Below are 19,108 nucleotides of genomic sequence, written 5' to 3' on the forward strand. Positions count from 1 at the left end.
CGACCACTGGGAATTCCCTCAGCTTACTTTTTAAAACCGTACAGTCAGGGTTGTGTCGAGATGGACTTGCCAGTATACCAGCAAGTACTCTCGAAAGAGCCCTGCGCTGACACTCAGTAGAATAAGAACAATATTCATAATGGTTCAAATTTGCATTATTCTTTGAAGCTGGCAAAAATGCCATTGCAGCGTGGATGATGAGAAAGGTTTTGAGGTCTTTACACCTCTAAGCTTCCCCAGTTTGAGAGTAATGTATCCACAGCTTTTTAAGAGTAAACAGACCACACGGCAGGGCTCAGCATCCCCACATTCTTTTGTCACTAAAATTCAGTTTATAAAAATAATTTTCTTATTAAAAGCATCAGCGGCCTGTTGCTGGGGCCTCTCCACAGCAGGATATCTCCTCTTGTTCCAGGACAACAAAACTGAAAGTAAATAAACCCAATGGTGCAAACAATGGGCCACTCCGAAGCTATGCAAACAATCTTTGCTTGCAAAAAAGCAGAATCTTGATCATCCTTTTTCTTCCAAGAAGCTAAAAAAGTGACACAACTGTAATGACTTTCACACAATCTTTCCCAAAGCGTGTGTATGATAATATCACACCCCTTTTCCAGAAGGGGAAAGGGAGGTGCCACTCTCCATGGTTTACATTCAGGTCAAGGCCAAAGTCCTGACCAAATTCCACAAACACGCACTGAGCCTTTCTGTGGACAAATGACCACGGTAAACGTCAGATTCAGGTTGAGGCCTTCAGACACGTATTTTTTCACTACTAAAATTTTGTCAAAAGCTTTCTTTGAATTGACAAGTGGAATGAAGAGAAAAAAAAACTGACTTTTTTTTTAAAACTAGAAAATATTGGCTCTTACAATGTGATTTATGCTACTTTGAGTCAAGAGAAGGAAGATGGAGGTATTTCTGTCTCAAAGAACTCCTGGTTTCACAGATTTTCTTTCTTTCTTTTGTTCTTTTTAGCAGCTGAAGGCACACCAACAAAAAACTCTTAAGAAATAAGAGCCATGCGTTCCATTTCTGTAGGTCTGTTCCTTCTAAGAGTCCAAAGTAGTTTGAAACTAGTACAAATATGAAAGCAAATAGCGTGTAGCACAATGCCTGGAATATAACAGACAATAACTTACAATGATATGGATTATAGCATTACCTTACAACACAGCTTTTTCTGATTTCTTTGACTCATGATTTGAGATGGACTTTAAAAAGTTGGCTTATTATTAAACAGAAAAGGAGGATGAAAGGAAGTGTGTTTTTATTTTTTAGCACCTAAGTCAAAGTTCTGTATCACTGAGTATATTACATCGCCTTAAATTCTCTCAATCCTGTGAGGTAAGACACTATTAAGAAGAGGTGGCAAGAATACACAGAAGAATTACACAAAAAAGATCTTCATGACCCAGATAACCATGATGGTGTGATCACTCATCTAGAGCCAGACACATCCTGGAATGTGAAGTCAAGTGGGCCTTAGGAAGCATCACTATGAACAAAGCCAGTGGACAGAAAGAGAAAGAGAAATATCGTATTTTGACACACCTATACGGAATCTAGAAAAATGGTACTGAAGAATTTATTTACAGGGCAGCAATGGAGAAAGAGACATAGAGAATACACTTATGGATATGGGGAGAGGGGAGGAGAGGGTGAGATGTATGAAAAGAGTAACATGGAAACTTACATTACCATATGTAAAATAGACAGCCAACAGGAATTTGCTGCATGGCTCAGGAAACTCAAATAGGGGCTCTGTATCAACCTAGAGGAGTGGGGTGGGGAGGGAGATGGGAGGGAGGTTCAAAAGGGAGGAGATATATGATTATCTCAATAGATGCAGAGAAAGCCTTTGACAAAATTCAACACTCATTTATGATTAAAACTCTCCAGAAAGCAGGAATAGAAGGAACATACCTCAACATAATAAAAGCTATATATGACAAACCCACAGCAAGCATCACCCTCAATGGTGAAAAATTGAAAGCATTTCCCCTGAAATCAGGAACAAGACAAGGGTGCCCACTCTCACCACTACTATTCAATAGTGTTGGAAGTTTGGCCACAGCAATCAGAGCAGAAAAAAAGAAAGGAATCCAGGAAAAGAAGAAGTGAAACTCTCACTGTTTGCAGATGACATGATCCTCTACATAGAAAACCCTAAAGACTCTACCAGAAAATTACTAGAGCTAATCAATGAATATAGTAAAGTTGCAGGATATAAAATTAACACACAGAAATCCCTTGCATTCCTATATACTAACAATGAAAAACAGAAAGAGAAATTAAGGAAACAATACCATTCACCATTGCAACAAAAAGAATAAAATACTTAGGAGTATATCTACCTAAAGAAACAAAAGACCTATACATAGAAAACTATAAAACACTGATGAAAGAAATCAAAGAGGACACAAACAGATGGAGAAACATACCGTGTTCATGGATTGGAAGAATCAATATTGTCAAAATGGCTATTCTACCCAAAGCAATCTATAGATTCAATGCAATCCCTATCAAGCTACCAACGGTATTTTTCACAGAACTAGACCAAAGAATTTCACAATTTGTATGGAAATACAAAAAACCTCGAATAGCCAAAGTAATCTTGAAAAAGAAGAATGGAACTGGAGGAATCAACCTGCCTGACTTCAGACTCTACTACAAAGCCACAGTCATCAAGACAGTATGGTACTGGCACAAAGACAGAAATATAGATCAATGGAACAGAATAGAAAGCCCAGAGATAAATCCACGAACCTATGGACACCTTATCTTTGACAAAGGAGGCAAGGATATACAATGGAAAAAAGACAACCTCTTTAACAAGTGGTGCTGGGAAAACTGGTCAACCACTTGAAAAAGAATGAAACTAGAACACTTTCTAACACCATACACAAAAATAAACTCAAAATGGATTAAAGATCTAAATGTAAGACCAGAAACTATAAAACTCCTAGAGGAGAACATAGGCAAAACACTCTCTGACATAAATCACAGCAAGATCCTCTATGACCCACCTCCCAGAATATTGGAAATAAAAGCAAAACTAAACAAATGGGACCTAATGAAACTTAAAAGCTTTTGCACTACAAAGGAAACTATAAGTAAGGTGAAAAGACAGCCCTCAGATTGGGAGAAAATAATAGCAAATGAAGAAACGGACAAAGGATTAATCTCAAAAATATACAAGCAACTCCTGCAGCTCAATTCCAGAAAAATAAATGACCCAATCAAAAAATGGGCCAAAGAACTAAACAGACATTTCTCCAAAGAAGACATACAGATGGCTAACAAACACATGAAAAGATGCTCAACATCACTCATTATCAGAGAAATGCAAATCAAAACCACAATGAGGTACCATTACACGCCAGTCAGGATGGCTGCTATCCAAAAGTCTACAAGCAATAAATGCTGGAGAGGGTGTGGAGAAAAGGGAACCCTCTTACCCTGTTGGTGGGAATGCAAACTAGTACAGCCGCTATGGAAAACAGTGTGGAGATTTCTTAAAAAACTGGAAATAGAACTGCCATATGACCCAGCAATCCCACTTCTGGGCATACACACTGAGGAAACCAGATCTGAAAGAGACACGTGCACCCCAATGTTCATCGCAGCACTGTTTATAATAGCCAGGACATGGAAGCAACCTAGATGCCCATCAGCAGATGAATGGATAAGGAAGCTGTGGTACATATACACCATGGAATATTACTCAGCCATTAAAAAGAATTCATTTGAATCAGATCTAATGAGGTGGATGAAACTGGAGCCCATTATACAGAGTGAAGTAAGCCAGAAAGATAAAGATCATTACAGCATACTAACACATATATATGGAATTTAGAAAGATGGTAATGATAACCCTATATGCAAAACAGAAAAAGAGACACAGATGTACAGAACAGACTTTTGGACTCTGTGGGAGAAGGCGAGGGTGGGATGTTTCGAGAGAATAGCATGTATATTATCTATACTGAAACAGATCACCAGCCCAGGTGGGATGCATGAGACAAGTGCTCGGGCCTGGTGCACTGGGAAGACCCAGAGGAATCGGGTGGAGAGGGAGGTAGGAGGGGGGATCGGGATGGGGAATACATGTAACTCCATGGCTGATTCATGTCAATGTATGACAAAACCCACTGCAATGTTGTGAAGTAATTAGCCTCCAACTAATAAAAATAAAAAAAAAATTTAAAAAAAAAAAGGGAGGAGATACATGTATCAGTTCAGTTCAGTTGCTCAGTCTTGTCTGACTCTTTGTGACCCCATGAACCGCAGCACGCCAGGCCTCCCTGTCCATCACCAACTCCCACAGTCCACCCAAACCCATGTCCATTGAGTCAGTGATGCCATCCAAGCATCTCACCCTCTGTCGTCCCCTTCGCCTCCTGCCCTCAATCTTTCCCAGCATCATGGTCTTTTCAAATGAGTCAGCTCTTTGCATCAGGTGGCCAAAGTATTGTAGTTTCAGCTTCAACATCATCCCCTCCAATGAACACCCAGGACTAATCTCCTTTAGGATGGACTGGTTGGATCTCCTTGCAGTCCAAGGGACTCTCAAGGGTCTTCTCCAACACCACAGTTCAAAAGCATCAATTCTTCGGCGCTCAGCTTTCTTTATAGTCCAACTCTCACATCCATACATGACCACTGGAAAAACCATAGCCGTGACTAGACGGACTTTGGTGACAAAGTAATGTCTCTGCTTTTTAATATGCTATCTAGATTGGTCATAACTTTCCTTCCAAGGAGTAAGCGTCTTTTAATTTCATGGCTGCAATCACCATCTGGAGTGATTTTGGAACCCCAAAAAATAAAGTCAGCCCCTGTTCCCACTGTTTCCCATACCTATGGCTAATTCATGTTGAGGTTTGATGTTCAAGCTGAATTTAGAAAATGCAGAGGAACCAGAGATCAAATTGCCATCTGCTGGATCATTGAAAAGGCAAGAGAGTTCCAGAAAAACATCTACTTTTGTTTTATTGACTATGCCAAAGCCTTTCACTGTGTGGATCACAATAAACTGTGGAAAATTCTTCAAGAGATGGGAATACCAGACCACTTGACCTTCCTCTGAGAAATGTGTATGCATGTCAGGAAGCGACCGTTAGAACTGGACATGAAACAAGACTGGTTCCAAATAGGAAAAGGAGTACATCAAGGCTGTATATTGTCACCCTGCTTAATTAACTTATATGCAGAGTACATCATGAGAAATGTGGGGCTGGATGAAGCACAGGCTGGAATCAAGATTGCCGGGAGAAATATAAATAACCTCAGATATACAGAGGACATCACCCCTTACGGCAGAAAGCAAAGAAGAATTAAAGAGCCTCTTGATGAAAGTGAAAAAGTTGGCTTAAAATTCAGCATTCACAAATTAAGATCATGGCATCTAGTCCCATCACTTCATGGCAAATAGATGGGGAAACAATGGAAACAGTGACAGACTTTATTTTTTTGGGCTCCAAAATCACTGCAGATGGTGACTGCAGCCATGAAATTAAAAGATGCTTACTCCTTGGAAGAAAAGATATGACCAATCTAGACAGCATATTAAAAAGAAGAGACATTACTTTGCCAACAAATGTCCATCTAGTCAAAGCTATGGTTTTCCAGTAGTCATGTATGGATGTGAGAGTTGGACTGTAAAGAAAGCTGAGCACTGAAGAATTGATGCTTTTGAACTGTGGTGTTGGAGAAGACTCTTGAAGAGTCCTTTGGACTGCAAGGAGATCCAACCTGTTAATCCTAAAGGAAATCAGCCCTGAATGTTCATTGGAAGGACTGATGTTGAAGCTGAAAATCCAATACTTTGGCCAGCTAACGTGAAGAACTGACTCACTGCAAAAGACCCTGATGCTGGGAAAGATTGAAGGTGAGAGAAAAAGGGGACAACAGAGGATGAGATGGTTGGATGGCATCACCGATGTGATGGACATGAGTTTGAATAGGCTCTGGTAGTTGGTGATGGACAGGGAAGCCTGGTGTGATGCAGTCCATGGGGTTGCAAAGAGTCAGACTCGACTGAGCGACTGAACTGACTGAAGAGGCTATTATGCTGATTTCACAGTTGGTACATCCGAGGCTCAGAGAAATCCATTGACTTATGAAGAACCTACTATGGACCACCATTGGGAGTTGAATGCAAGTCTTTTTATTCCTTATACTTTTTTCCCCCCACTATTTTGGTCTAAAGCATTATTCTATGTCCCATTGCATTCGAAAGTTAAAACTATTTGTCTAGAAGCGGGGTATTGGTGTTGCTGTCTGCTTTTCAAACTGGGCATTAAAGTTCATTACGTCCTTTAGAAATGGGCAAAGTTTCACAGGGTTGTGCAGCATTGGTAACTATGAAGACTTTGCCTCCAGTAAGAATCCAACTTAAAGCCTCAACTCTGAATATTCCCTGGAAGGACTGGTGCTGAAGCTGAAGCTCCAATCCTCTGGACACCTGATGTGAAGAGTCGACTCACTGGAAAAGACCTTGATGCTGGGAAAGACTGAGGGCAGGAGGAAAAGGGGATGACAGAGGATGAGATGGTTGGATGGCATCAATAAATCAATGGACATGAGTTTGAGCAAGCTCCAGGAGACAGTGAAGGACAGGGAAGCCTGATGCGCTGCAGTCCATGGGGTCACAAAAGGTCAGATAACTTAGTGACAGAACAACAACAACAACAACAACATCATATGGATCATTTGCTAGCCCCCTTCTTGTTATGGAATGTTTTATTTGTGTTTTCAGGAGAGGAAGCTGCTGAATAGTGGGGTGCGAATAAAGATAATAGAAGATGGTCAGTGAAGAAGAGGCTGAAATGATGACATAGGATGCAAGAATGTAGTAATGCAGAAAACAGATTTGGGATATGATTTGACTCAGTCATCCCACCTGCAGTTATTAAACACAAATTTTAAAATATTGCAACATTGTACTAGAAGTTTATGAACAATGTGTACTTTGAGCAAGTGGAAGATGGGAGGAGATGGAGCAGGAGCAGGTACTACCTCTTAAGCTTCTCTTATGTGCCAGTCCGTTCCCCTGAAAGAGAAATTTAACCCGTTTTTACATAGATACAGGTAGAGTGGGAGGAAGGAGAGAGAGACAGAGACCGGAAGGGAAACCAATCATGGCAGAGCTGGTGTTTAAGTACTAGTCCTTCTGGCCTCCAGTCCAAGTTCTTTCCAATCTAACATACTGTCTCTCTTTTTTATTAATCAAGTATATTTTCTTTCTTTCTTTTTGTCACCGCTGCACAGCTTGTAGGATCTTAATTCCATGACCAAGGGTATTGAACCCGAGTACCCTGCAGTGAAAGTTCAGAGTCTTAACCACTGGACTGCAGGGGAAGTCCCACCAGGGAGTATTCTGAAGGCCTCTGGTGAGTTTGGCAACAAGATGCCCATTAGCTTAGAGTAATACCTAGTGCAGCCCTATTTCAGCAAAAAATATTTTGCCTCTTAACTCGAATATAAGCAACGATCAATAAATATCTGATGTTAATTTTTGGTTTATAGGAGCTAATTATCTTCTATATCTAATTCTTAATACATTTACCTCCTTGAGAAACTGGCTTGGAAAACCCTGAAAAATCCTCATGTCCCTCCCCTACAGGGTATAAAATCAAAAGGAAAACCTCTAAGATGTCATCAACTTTATTCCAGAGGCACTTACAAGTGTAAAAATTAATCTTTACAGGGACAAGAAAAAAATCATAGCACTCTACTAAGAAGCTAGTTGTAATGACCCATTTTTTATGTTTTCTTTTTTTTAAAATTTATTTATTTATTTTGTCATACATTGATATGAATCAGCCATAGATTTACACGTATTCCCCATCCCGATCCCTCCTCCCACCTCCCTCTCCACCCGATACCTCTGGGTCTTCCCAGTGCACCAGGCCCGAGCACTTGTCTCATGCATCCCACCTGGGCTGGTGATCTGTTTCACCATAAATAGTATACATGCTGGATGACCCATTTTTTAAAAAAAGGAAGAGGTCTCACTTTCCAAAGAAACATGTTAAGGACTCTTTATGTTATTCAAAAACGGAATGGTTTCATATGAACATATCTCAGTTTGCTTAAAAGTAGATTCGTTTGATTATAGATAGCAACTTGTCCAAACTGTTATCTGTAATCAAATATGCGTGACTGTTAGTCGTTCAGTCATAGCCCACTCTTTGGGACCCTATGGACTGTTGGGACCCTGTGGACTGGAGCCCGACAGGCTCCTTTGTCCGTGGAATTCTCCAGGCAAGAATACTGCCAATCCTTTCTCCAGGACATCTTCCTGACCCAGGGGTCGAACCTGTGTGTACTGTTTTGACAGGCAGACTCTTTATCGCCTGAGCCACCAGGAAATCTTTCTTTACCCCAGAAATCACAATACTCCATTAAAAAGCAACAAAAAACTGTATTAAAAAAAATCTGAAAGCAAGTCAATATTTGTTTCCAGTAGATGGCACTGCAAATCAAGTCTTTCTGGGTTTATTAACTATTATTTCTTTGACCAGGATAATTATTTTCTATAGTGAGGTCCACTACAGCAACTTATACAGTGAAATTTTCAGTTTCACTGGTTGAGAAGATGGAGTTGAGGTTACAATAAACCTGCATTGTTCAGCGTCCAAATGCTGATATTTCTTCTTTATTTAGCAGAGTTGGGATTTATTAAAGTGGTAGATGCATAGCATAAAATCTGTCTACTTGCTTTCACATGAAACTTACTTTTTGATGTGGGATTTTTGTTGCCTGCTTTAATTTGTTTAGTCTATGTTGTGTTACGAGTCCAAGGGGACATTTTATACTTCTTCACAGTGTCTGATTCAATCTCACTAAGGCTAGTTAACTTGCAGAGGCAAAACTGAGCACGACCATAAACCACATCCCTGACGTGCTGGCTTTTTGGTGTGTGTGTGTGTGTGTACGGAGCAATAAATACCCTCAGTTATAGAGAATGCAAATAATTCCACAAAACTCCAGCTCTGCCACAAAAAAAGTGACACATCGAAATGTTCTAGTGACCGTGGATCAGAGTCTAGTTTTGTATGTAAAAGAATATATGCTTAAACCGTATTTAAAAGCCATTTATAAGAGACATTACACATAATAGAGACTAGAACACAGTACATACTATCACGTATGTAAAGACTCCAGAAGAGTGAATAGTATAAAACAGATGCTAAATAAGTCCTCCCTCATCTTTCTCTTTTAATGGAGCAGAAGACGGAAAGGTCGGGCCCTGCTCTGGGTGAGATCTCTGTCATTTTGCCTCTTTGGACTCTGACTTCCCCACCTCTCAAAAGGACTAGGAGCCAGGCTGCTCAGTTCAGTTCAGTTCAGTCGCTCAGTCGTGTCCGACTCTTTGAGACCCCATGAATCGCAGCACGCCAGGCCTCCCTGTCCATCACCAACTCCCGGAGTGGCTGCTAGATCTAGAATATTCTGCCTCATGTAAAACAAGACTTACAAGCAGAGTACATAATACTAGGCAGCCAATACAAGTAGCCTCGGAAGTTGGATGCGACTTTCATCATAGTGTCTGTCTTCCTCAGTGAGAAAAAAGCCATCAGTCAAAACTGGCACTTTCACAGCGAAACCATCTCTGCTCTTTAAATCAATGTCCTAGGGGAGTTCAGACATCACTAATTTTTTTTAGTATACCCTCTGTGTTTGCTGTTATTTTTTCTCTGGTCAAGGAAGCCTGAAACTTCCTCAAGTTACACAGGAACAGTATAGTGAGTTTCTGGAATTTTTAGAACTGGATGAGTAAGTGCTCTGATAGGTGATACCTTCGTGGAGATATCCTCCGATAGGTGCTATCTTTGTGGAATATCGTATTCATCACTATGCTCACTTCCCCATTTAAACAATGAGTTCCATCACCCAGACTTTTCCCAGTGACTCTTGGGTACCTCAGCCCAGACACTTCTGGCGGGGTGGGAGAACCATACAGTAATTACAAAGACAAAACAATGATCTGAACAAGGCAGAAATATGACTCAAACAACATTTTGCTACTGGCTAGGAGGGCAAAAATGGCCCTTCCCCTGCAGATCTGCTCATTATTTTTTTCCTCTTTGTGACCTCAGAATTTACACCTTGGCTATTTCTAGTCTGCAGAGATGGTGTTAGGATATTATAAAAAGCAAATTGTGGCTTTGGGTGGGGTAGATGGATAAGCACTTTTTAGAGTTTGAAAGGATCTTACAGAACATCTAGTCCAATCCCTTCCCTTTACCCTTGAGAAAAGATGGCTCAGAGAGGTCATTTGAACTTACATAGGTCACAGAGAAAATTAGTGATGAAGCATTGATTAGGTCATTTGATTCTCATCCCAGAAGCTAGGCGCTTGAACAGGGATAGAGGTGAAGGATGAAAAATAAGGGAGCAAGTGTCTTCAGATTTCAATCTCAGTGACCTTAAGAGAGTGATGGAAGAACACAGTCTCAACCCAGCTAAGAGACATGTTTAGATCTCAAGCCTCTGGGAAAAATAAGATTGCATACATTCTTCAAATATTTGTTTATTTTATTTTTTAATCTTTTTAATTTATTTTGAAATTGAAGGATAATTGCTTTACAGAATTTTGTTGTTTTTCTGTCAAACCTCAACATGAATCACAAATGTTTATTTTGAGAGGTTTTGGGGGGGACACTTTTCCACCCTTCTACTTTTATGTTAAGCTAATTTGTCTAATATCTCAGAGATTCTCTTTGTTAAGGAAGCAAAACGGTTCATTTTCTTTAGGGCATTTCCTTATACAATGATGTCAACATGGAGTAATTATGAGCCAATTGACCAATATTTTTCTTGGTGTGAAGATCAGCGCAACAAGGTTTAAGTAATCATATGCCTTTAGAATAAATAAGATTAATATGTATATAATTTTTGACTCACCTGCAATATATTTTTGTGAAGTCATACTTAGAAATGCCCATGAGAAACTTTTCAACTGTTGTTTTTAATCCTAAATATTTTCCAAATAGCAAATATAATTTTAATATTTTATATATTGTAGCCTCATCTGTAGGAAAGAATTCCAAAGTCCTTAGAAGGCATAACTTAGATGTGTAAGTGCATTTTGAAAGTGATATAATTCATGGTTTAACCATTGTTTAGACATGAAATAAGTTATAGTCAGCTGGTGTGAGCAAAAACTTATTTTTGCCAAGATTTTTAGAAAATGTTAACAATTTATAGAGAGACCTCATGGTGTTTATCATGAGATTTACATGGTTGAATTTCCTGACTTGGAATGTATTAATATTATGTCTTCTTTACTTTGAAACAGTCCCAGGCTTTATCTTTGGCTGACTCTGCTGGTCCCACTCCCACTTCATCTTTAATAGATTTAGGGTGGATTCTACCCCTGGATACTCACATTCCTAAAGTATCTGCTTCTGAAATAAAAATTAAAGTGGGAAGGTATTGGAATGGGATGAGGGGGCCCTTTAATAATGGCAGGGAATCTTGGAGCCAATTTCTTTTGTCTCAAAGGTGTCCTTGGACAGAGGAGAATGGAGGCAGGATACAGAATAAAAAGCCAAGGAACGTTCAAGAAGTCACGTGGGAAAAGCAATAGGAAAGCCAAAGTTGGAGAAATTTCACCCTGGACAACGCTGAGAAGATTCTTGGAGGTACCAAGGTGACGACCATTGTGTATTGTGGCTTCATGATTTTATGGCTTAATCGCGGTGAGTACAAAAAAATCAAACTCCTCCACACTGCTCTCCAGACCCACTGGCAAAGTTATGCAAGAGTATGAGTTCCAAAAATATAAAAAGACTCCATTACTTTGGAGGAACTGTAGGATAACGTAGACAGTTCATCGAGTTAGGGATTAGGATTTTTTTGGCAATTGTTTTTTACTTTGATGAAATAACGTTCCGTGCATAATAATGACTTAAAACTAGTAAACAAACCCAGAGCCGGCGCAATGGCTGCTGCAGCTCACGTCTCTGCTCTAGGAGACGAAAAGTGCATCCTCTTCGTAAACTGGAGTCGCCCGGAAGTGCTGGGGGGCCAGGCGAGGGCAGCGATCCTCTGCCCGCTCCCCGGCCCGGGCCGCACCGCTAGGTTTGAGACCCTGGAAGAAGGGGCGCTGCCGCGGGCGCCCATCAGGGCCGCGGGCGCCATGGAGGGCGCAGCACGGGGCGGGGGGAGCCGGACGGGCTGGAGGAGGGGAGCTGGCCTCAGACCTCTCTGCGGCGGATGTTCTGCGGTTCTGTGGCGCGGGAGCAGGTGATCCGGCAAAGGGAACGGTGGGTCTCCCCTCGCTGTAAGTCCACTTGGGACAGGACCTTTCCCCCACCCCGCCCCTTCTGGGCCAAACCGTGTGTTGAAGGCTCAAGCAGTCGAGACCCCGGGGTAAAGCCAAGGAGGCCGTCTGGAGTCCTCCTTCAGGATTCCTCGGAACCGCTGTGCACCCACGGTCTCATTTAGGAGCCATCTCAGGGCGCCGAGGGAGGCGGGTTTTGGGGTGCAGGCGGCCGGTGGGGTTGGAGATGCTCCACCTTCGGTGACCTTCAGGTGAGAAGAGGTCGGATGTCCCAAAGAGGTGGGGACCTAGAAGCTGGTCTGGGAAGGAGACTCCTGCTGGAGTTTGACCTGGGAGTCGCTAGCCCTTCCTTTTTTGAGCCTCAGGGGCACTCAGAAGGCGTGACAAGACGAAGGCTCCCTCCGAGAGCTCTCGTAGAGCGCTCACCAAGACGTGAGGAGACACCACTTGCCCAGGCTGCAAGCGCGAGGGCTCTCGCCGCCGCGGAAGTCCCCCAGGATCTCCGAGCTCCACCCACCGTTTCGGTGCTGGGGCGCTCGCGACCGCAGGGCTTGGCCGGAGCAGTTTCCGGGCACGTCCCTCCAGTGGCTCTTCTACACCAGCTCGGGTCCCGCCGTCGGGGAGAGGACCCAGCGGGCAAGACCCCTGCCGGTCCCGCGCGCGCTCAAACTCTTGACTTCATCTCTGCATCCCTGGGCCTTGCCCTGTCCGTCGCCCTTGGGAGTACCCACTTATTCTTCGGGGACCTCACGTGCCTGGGCACAGGGGTCCTCGAGGACTCGCCGGGGTGACCGGGCGTGGGAGGGCGGGCGGAGCTGGGAACGCGCAGCAGTGTCCGGGATGAGAGAGCCTCCCGACCCCTGGGCCAGGGGAGGGACGCGGAGAGAAAGGTCCGTTGGAAGGAGATGGACACAGAATTGGGAGGCTCTTGGGGGGAGGGGAGGGATTTACCCCTTGTGGTAACAGAGCCAAAATCCTGCCAGAAGTGCTGGTTCTCCATTTCCCGTGGACATAGATTCTAGCCTCCAGCAAGATCTCCTCGCTCCTCAGTACAGCAAAGCCCACCTTCGGAAGTTCTCGGTCTGACCCACTCGGGCGTCGCCAGCATTTCCGCATTGGGACATTCCTTTCAGTCTCTGCCCAGCCACCGCTCCGGCCAGGGAGATCCTCTTGGTCGTCCCCCATCCCCCAACACCTACGCCCCGGGCAAAATGCCCGCGGACCCGCACACGCCGCTCGGAAACCCTGCCCAGCGCAGGTCTGCTTGCCTCTTGTTCACTCCCTCGGTCGCCGAGGGCCACGTTTTCCTCGGGCAGGATTCTTTTCCCGCCCTCCAAGAGCCTGCCCAGGCCAGGTGGCCTTTGCGGTCCCCCAGACCTGGGCATTGCCCCCCGGAGACGCCGTGGCGGCCCTCGTTACCTGCGTCCTGCCAGTCTCAGCGGCAAGGCTGGTCCAAACATCCCTGATTGAATTTCCGACTCCTCTGGGCACGTTTCCCAGGAAAACCTTCCTCTGGCCCCCTCCCGCCACCCCTAAGGCCTCAGAAAATATTTGAATCTCCATAGAAAAGGCACAATTTAAGAGCCGGGTGGGGCGCAGTGGGCGGGGCCCGGGGCTCGGAGCGGACTGAATTTCTTTCCGCTGGTTACCAGCCTTCCGCGGATAAAGCGCAAGTTTGTGCATTTAGTCCCCGGGGGGATTGTAAACCGACGGAACCGAAAGTGTCTAGTGAGTTGCGGAGTTTGCCCAGATTTCCCTGCAGATGGGTTTGCGAAAGCGCCTGTGATGGGAACTTTCTGCAGATCGTGGATGGAGGGAGCTAAAGGAAAAAAGCGAGGGGAGTGGGACGGAGAGGGGGCAGTGGGAGCGTGGAGTGTGTGTGTGTGTGAGTGTGTGTGGGGGGGTGGCGATGTGCCCAGGAGCGGGGGCGTCCCAGCGGGGTAGGGGAGGGGGTGCAACGTCCCGCCGGCTAATTGGCTTAAGACGTGCTGCAAGCGCTTGGAAAAGGTCGTTGAAGGAGTTCGCTGCGCACACACACAAAATAATAATCTTAAAAAAGAGTGCCGGGCATGCGCACAGAGAGGATGCCATATTGGAATGAGGCTGTAGTGGGAGTCCGAGCCGCGGAGCGGGCGCGCGAGGGAGGCGGGCGGGGAGCGAGCAAGGCGCAGCGAGCGGGTGAGGCCGGCGTCCCCCGCCTCGGCGGCGCCCGGGCCTCTGTCCACGCCGCGGGAAGCACGAACTTCACCAGGTAGGACCCCGCGCCGGCCGCTGTCCCCGCGCCCAGCCCGCTCCGCGAGGGGACCTCCGGCCCGCAGGTTGAGTGCGCCGGTCAGCTTCTCTTTTTCCAGCTCCGAGAAAAAGGGAAGCTGGATTGGGCTCGGGGTGGGGGGGCCGAAGGAGGGGGTGCAGTGGAAGAGAAGCGAAAGGGAAGGGCTGGAGGAGAAGGCGACAGCTCTGGAGCAGAGCCGCAAACTCCGCGCTGTGCTCCGCGTTGTCATTATTGCTCCCCCCCGTCCCCTTCCTCCAGGTCCCTCGGCTTCGCAAAGCCCGGCCTCACGGGAGTCTGTCCGTAGTTGGAAAGCGTACTCCTCCCCGGGTGCAGTGTCCCCTCCCGCCGCCCACCTTCCTCATTTGTGCGCTCATTTTGGCGACGCAGCCGCCCTTGTTACCCCGCGCTGGGGTCTCTTTCTTCCCTTTTTTTTTTTTAGATGGTGTGTGTGTGTTCGGGGTGGCGGGGTGGTGGTGGCTGGGCGAGATGGTGGGGTGAGGACTGGAGAGCAGCCATCAAAAGGAATAAAAATCGTGGACATATTCGGAATCGCCCCCCCCCCCCCCCGAAACATTTGCCTGTGCAGCTGAAATGAAATTGTCAGTAGTAGTTTCGGAGCGTGCTCCGGCATGGATGATCTTTTTGTTCTTTTTTTCTTTCTTTTTTCTTTCGCGTTAAAGTCACATCCTGTCCCTTGGGGCTTTCCTGTTGTCTACTCTCATATAACCTTCTTTCACAATTACTAATCTGATCTGGCTTTGGAGTTTATTATTTTCTAAAAAATGTGTGTGTTAGCAAAATCCGCAAAAACAAAAACAAAAAACCCCCCAAAACTGCTGTAGGAACTGCTAGATATATTTGTGGATTTTTGATCCGGAGCGGCGGGAGACGATTAGCCGGAGAAGGGGAGCCTTAGCCGAGGGACTGTGGTTGATTTGTGGTGGCCAGACGCGCGCCCAGAGCCCGCTCCGTTCTCGTGTTTTCTTGGAAGCCGCGGCGGAGGAGTATTTAGAAGCCTTGCCAGTTTCAATATGGCGGGCTAAGGTGGCTTTTAAAAACTGAAAATAAAGGTTTTGAGGTGGGAAAAAACCCAACCGGAGTTGCCATCTCTTAGTTTCAGCTCTCTTTGGCTACTCTAGTAGCTGCTTTAGCGAATTAAAGGGGAAAAAAGAGAAGGAATGGGCTGCCCTAGTTTTTTCCGTGGTTAGAATCTGCGTGTGTCCAGTCCATTGCTAAAGGGGAGAGGGTGCCGCTGGCCCGGACCGGGGCATCGGAGCAGGACTGCTCTGCGTGCCTTTAAATCAGTGGGCATACCTGTGTGTGCACTTGGGTGGGAGTGTCCAAGAGATCCGCCCCAGATTCGTGTGTGCGTCTCCGAACCAGACCCTGCCCTGATTTGACGTGACAAACTGCTGACGCGTGGTGCAAAATGCAGGAGGGCTGAGGGAGTGATTTATTTCAGCTTTCTAGGAGACCAGTTCTCTTTCTGTGTCTGTACGCAGGATCCTGTGTGGGTAAAGCCGGGTAGGTGCAGCGGTGTGCCGCTTATTTAAAGGACTCAGTATCCAGGGTTTCGGGGGCAGTCAGGCTGCAGACGCCGGTGGGGTTGTGTGTGTGTGTATGATTGTGTGCAGGGGCGCGCTGTACTTAGTGGAGGGCAGTGTGTAGTTTGCGCCGCGGCGGGGTAGAAAGTGCGAGTGGGGGGCGGCGGCGTCCGGGGCGTGGTGGGTGGGGTGGAGGGGGGGTGTGAAAGTACGTTGGCGGAAGGGCGGGGGCGCACGGCCCTGGCTGCAGAGCGTGGGGTGGAGCGGCGGAGTTGCTTTTGGAGTTGCGCTCTAGGGAAGGTGGGGGATGGGGAGAGCGTTCGCGGAAGAAAGTGCCCCTCGCCCTTGCTGGATCGGCGAGCCTTCCAGGCCATCGACCGGGGATGTCGCCTTGGGGTTGAAGAGGGCGGCGAGGTGCCGGGGAGAGGCCGACTTCGGGGTCCTCGGAGGGTCAGAGAGTTTGAGGGCAGAGTCGGAGCTTGTAAGTGGAGCCCGAGGGTAAGCGAGCAAACGGAGTTTGCTTAGCTGGAAGCGGTTCCCGACAGGGGTCGCCAGTGGCCAGGATGCGGCCGCGGAGCGGTGGTCGCGCAGCGCAGCCAGCAGGGTGGCCCGGGGGGATGGGGGCCACACGGCATCCGCGCGCGGTCCCCGGGGCCAGGCTAGGGCAGGTCCGGGGAACTTTACCTGGGCCCGAGAACCTGATGGCGCGTCTGCCTAGTGTGCCAAGATTTTAAGTCTCAGGATTAAAAAGCGCTGGCTAGGTCTGCAGTTACCACAGTGACGTGGGCTGTGGGCATTCTCAGGGGCTTGGAGAAAGGATCGAGGGGGTCAACTGTCCTATTTGGACGGTCCCCGCGCCATCGCACAGTCTGCCCCTTGCGGCGTCCCCTGGGTAGGGTCTGGGGGCAAGCATCCCCCAAATTGGGGACCTCGCGGCAGATTTTCCCTCCTACTGGGCAATGAGGCTGACCCTCAGGCCTAGAGGAGTTTTGCACCCTCGACCCCCCAGCTGAGCGCACGGCGTGGCGCGTCCCCGGCGCTCCGGTCCCGGGCGTCCCCTCGGCGACTGCTTCCTCGTGGGCTTCGTTCAAGGGGAAACCATACTAAAATGGCTCAGTGCTTGTAAACTGCAGTTTCAGCCGGGAACCCCTCCCCTCGTCCTCCTGACGTCGCTGCTGACAAGCGCACAATCCTCTCCAACGCCCCGAAACCTGCGATTTTGTACCGAGCTGTGCGGTGGAAGCCAGCATACAACCGATTACAAAGAACATTCCCCAGGATTCTCGCAGGGCCCAAGTTTCCCTTCTTGTGGGGAGGAGAGGGCAGAATGGAGACGAGGTAGGAGCACCGCCGACCCCCGTCTGGAACCTGGACTGGGGACTCTTGCGTGTGAAAAACCCGGGAGGTTCCCCGGGGCCGCGGAGGGCGACCTTGCGGAGCGATGGCCACTCACTGGGGCGCTCATCCTTGACTGCGTCCATGGTGTCCGGACGCTGGGAGCCTGGGAGGCCGTTTCCAAACTTCTGGAGACCTGCTTGCAGTTTCGCTTTCGGAATTTTCGGGATCTTTGTGTTTAGAGAGTTGGATGGGATTCCGGGAAGAGCAGGACGCCCGGGGCTGGCCGCGCGGGTCCTCGTTCCTTTGGGCGCAGGAGTGAGGTTGCTCACCCACCCTTGGTGTCCTCTGTGTTGCTTCCCTGGACCCCGAGCTCCGGCTCCTCCAGGGTCCGGGACTCCAGGCCCTGCGCTCGCCCCTTGGCTCCGGAGAGTCCGGTCCCCGCTCAGGGTTTTGTCGGCTCCAGCGGCGCATTGGCAGCGGATCCGAACCCACCGGTGGGAAACCATCTCGGATGCCCGCAGACCGTGTCCGAATCCAGACCCATCGCCGCCGCCTTGTGCCTTCCCTCACCCCTCCACCCTTGCACCCTTGCCGAGGGGCCCGGGGGACCGATTGGCATGTCTGCACCAAGCAAATGGATCCAGCTTTCACCACATGAGAGAGAAAGCGAAAGCCGGCACAAATTCGGCCCCATTTCCTGGGGAGGCGGTTGGGGGTGGCGTGGGGGCGGGTAGAGGAGGGGAGCGGAGAGGCCCCGGTAGGCACAAGGAATTGCTGGCTAGGCGCTCCTAGGAGGTAGGAGGTTTGCTACTTTTTCCCTGCAAAGCGTTACATTTGCACACACTCTGCTTCCTCCCTTCAATGAATAGGTACTGTTTCAGATGTTGGTCTTAGCTCATTGCTGGGACCCAGCCGCTGCCTGGAAGGTGGGGGGCATGGACAATACACCCATAGGCGCCAGAGACCCTCCGGTCCCCTACTCAAGCGCAGGAGACACTCCCTGGCCAGTTGAAACCGCAGCCCAGTGGCAGGGCTTTTCAGCAACGCTTAGGCTGGAGAACTCCACCAGTCAGTCTGTTTTGATGTGTGTTGTTCTAGAAGTGCTGGCAGAGACCTGCAGGGGTGACAAGAGTATTTCCCCTTTCCCATTGGGTTACCCACACGCTGAACCTCAAACAGGCCGTGCTGATGGTACCCTGAATTTCTCTAGTGATGGGAGTAATTGATCACAGAGGGCTTTTCCTCTTAATGTTTTCTTGCAGAGATTATGGACTGATGATGAAGTTTTGTCAGCAGGGCTGACCACTCATCAGATTCCATTTTGTGCATTCTGACTGAGGTGGCAGTTTCCACCTTTCTCCCCAGAGGACTTGCGAAATCTAGGCAGAAATGCCTGGTGATGGAAACATTGCTCGGAGCAGTAAGTGAATGAGGCGTCCCTGGAATTGATACAGGGTGCTTTGGGGATACAGGAAGCGCAGGCAGTGAAAATGTGGAGAACTTCAAAGTTAAAAGGTGTTCCTTTCTTTTTTTTAAAGTGATTTGAACAAAAGTAGTCAATGTAGAATTTGAATCATTTCCAGTTCTAGTATTAGCTACCATTTCTCTTTCAGTATTTCACTTTCTGGGGAACTTTTGGAGTTCCTGTAACAGTGT

At 47.3% G+C, this 19,108-nt stretch overlaps 1 protein-coding gene across 5 annotated transcripts in view; it reads left to right on the forward strand.

The window, feature by feature from the left end:
- The first annotated feature begins 13,932 nt into the window (after positions 1 to 13,932).
- The window catches only part of SFMBT2 (Scm like with four mbt domains 2), a 185,115-nt gene continuing 179,939 nt past the window's right edge, over positions 13,933 to 19,108 (forward strand). The window contains exon 1 of one of the 5 annotated variants that reach the window (XM_043478507.1): positions 13,933 to 14,026. Coding sequence is in view for 1 of the 5 variants with exons in the window: in XM_043478504.1 (XP_043334439.1) it covers positions 16,422 to 16,595 (174 nt within the window). In the remaining 4 variants the exon portion in view is untranslated. Of the gene's footprint in view, positions 14,027 to 14,344; positions 14,550 to 16,384; positions 16,613 to 16,648; positions 17,453 to 19,108 lie in introns of those variants that run through there. The other 4 variants (XM_043478505.1, XM_043478504.1, XM_043478508.1 and 1 more) reach the window with 4 other exon arrangements.

This window comes from Cervus canadensis, chromosome 10 (genome assembly GCF_019320065.1).
Source record: "Cervus canadensis isolate Bull #8, Minnesota chromosome 10, ASM1932006v1, whole genome shotgun sequence".
Taxonomy (NCBI): Eukaryota; Metazoa; Chordata; class Mammalia; order Artiodactyla; family Cervidae; genus Cervus; species Cervus canadensis.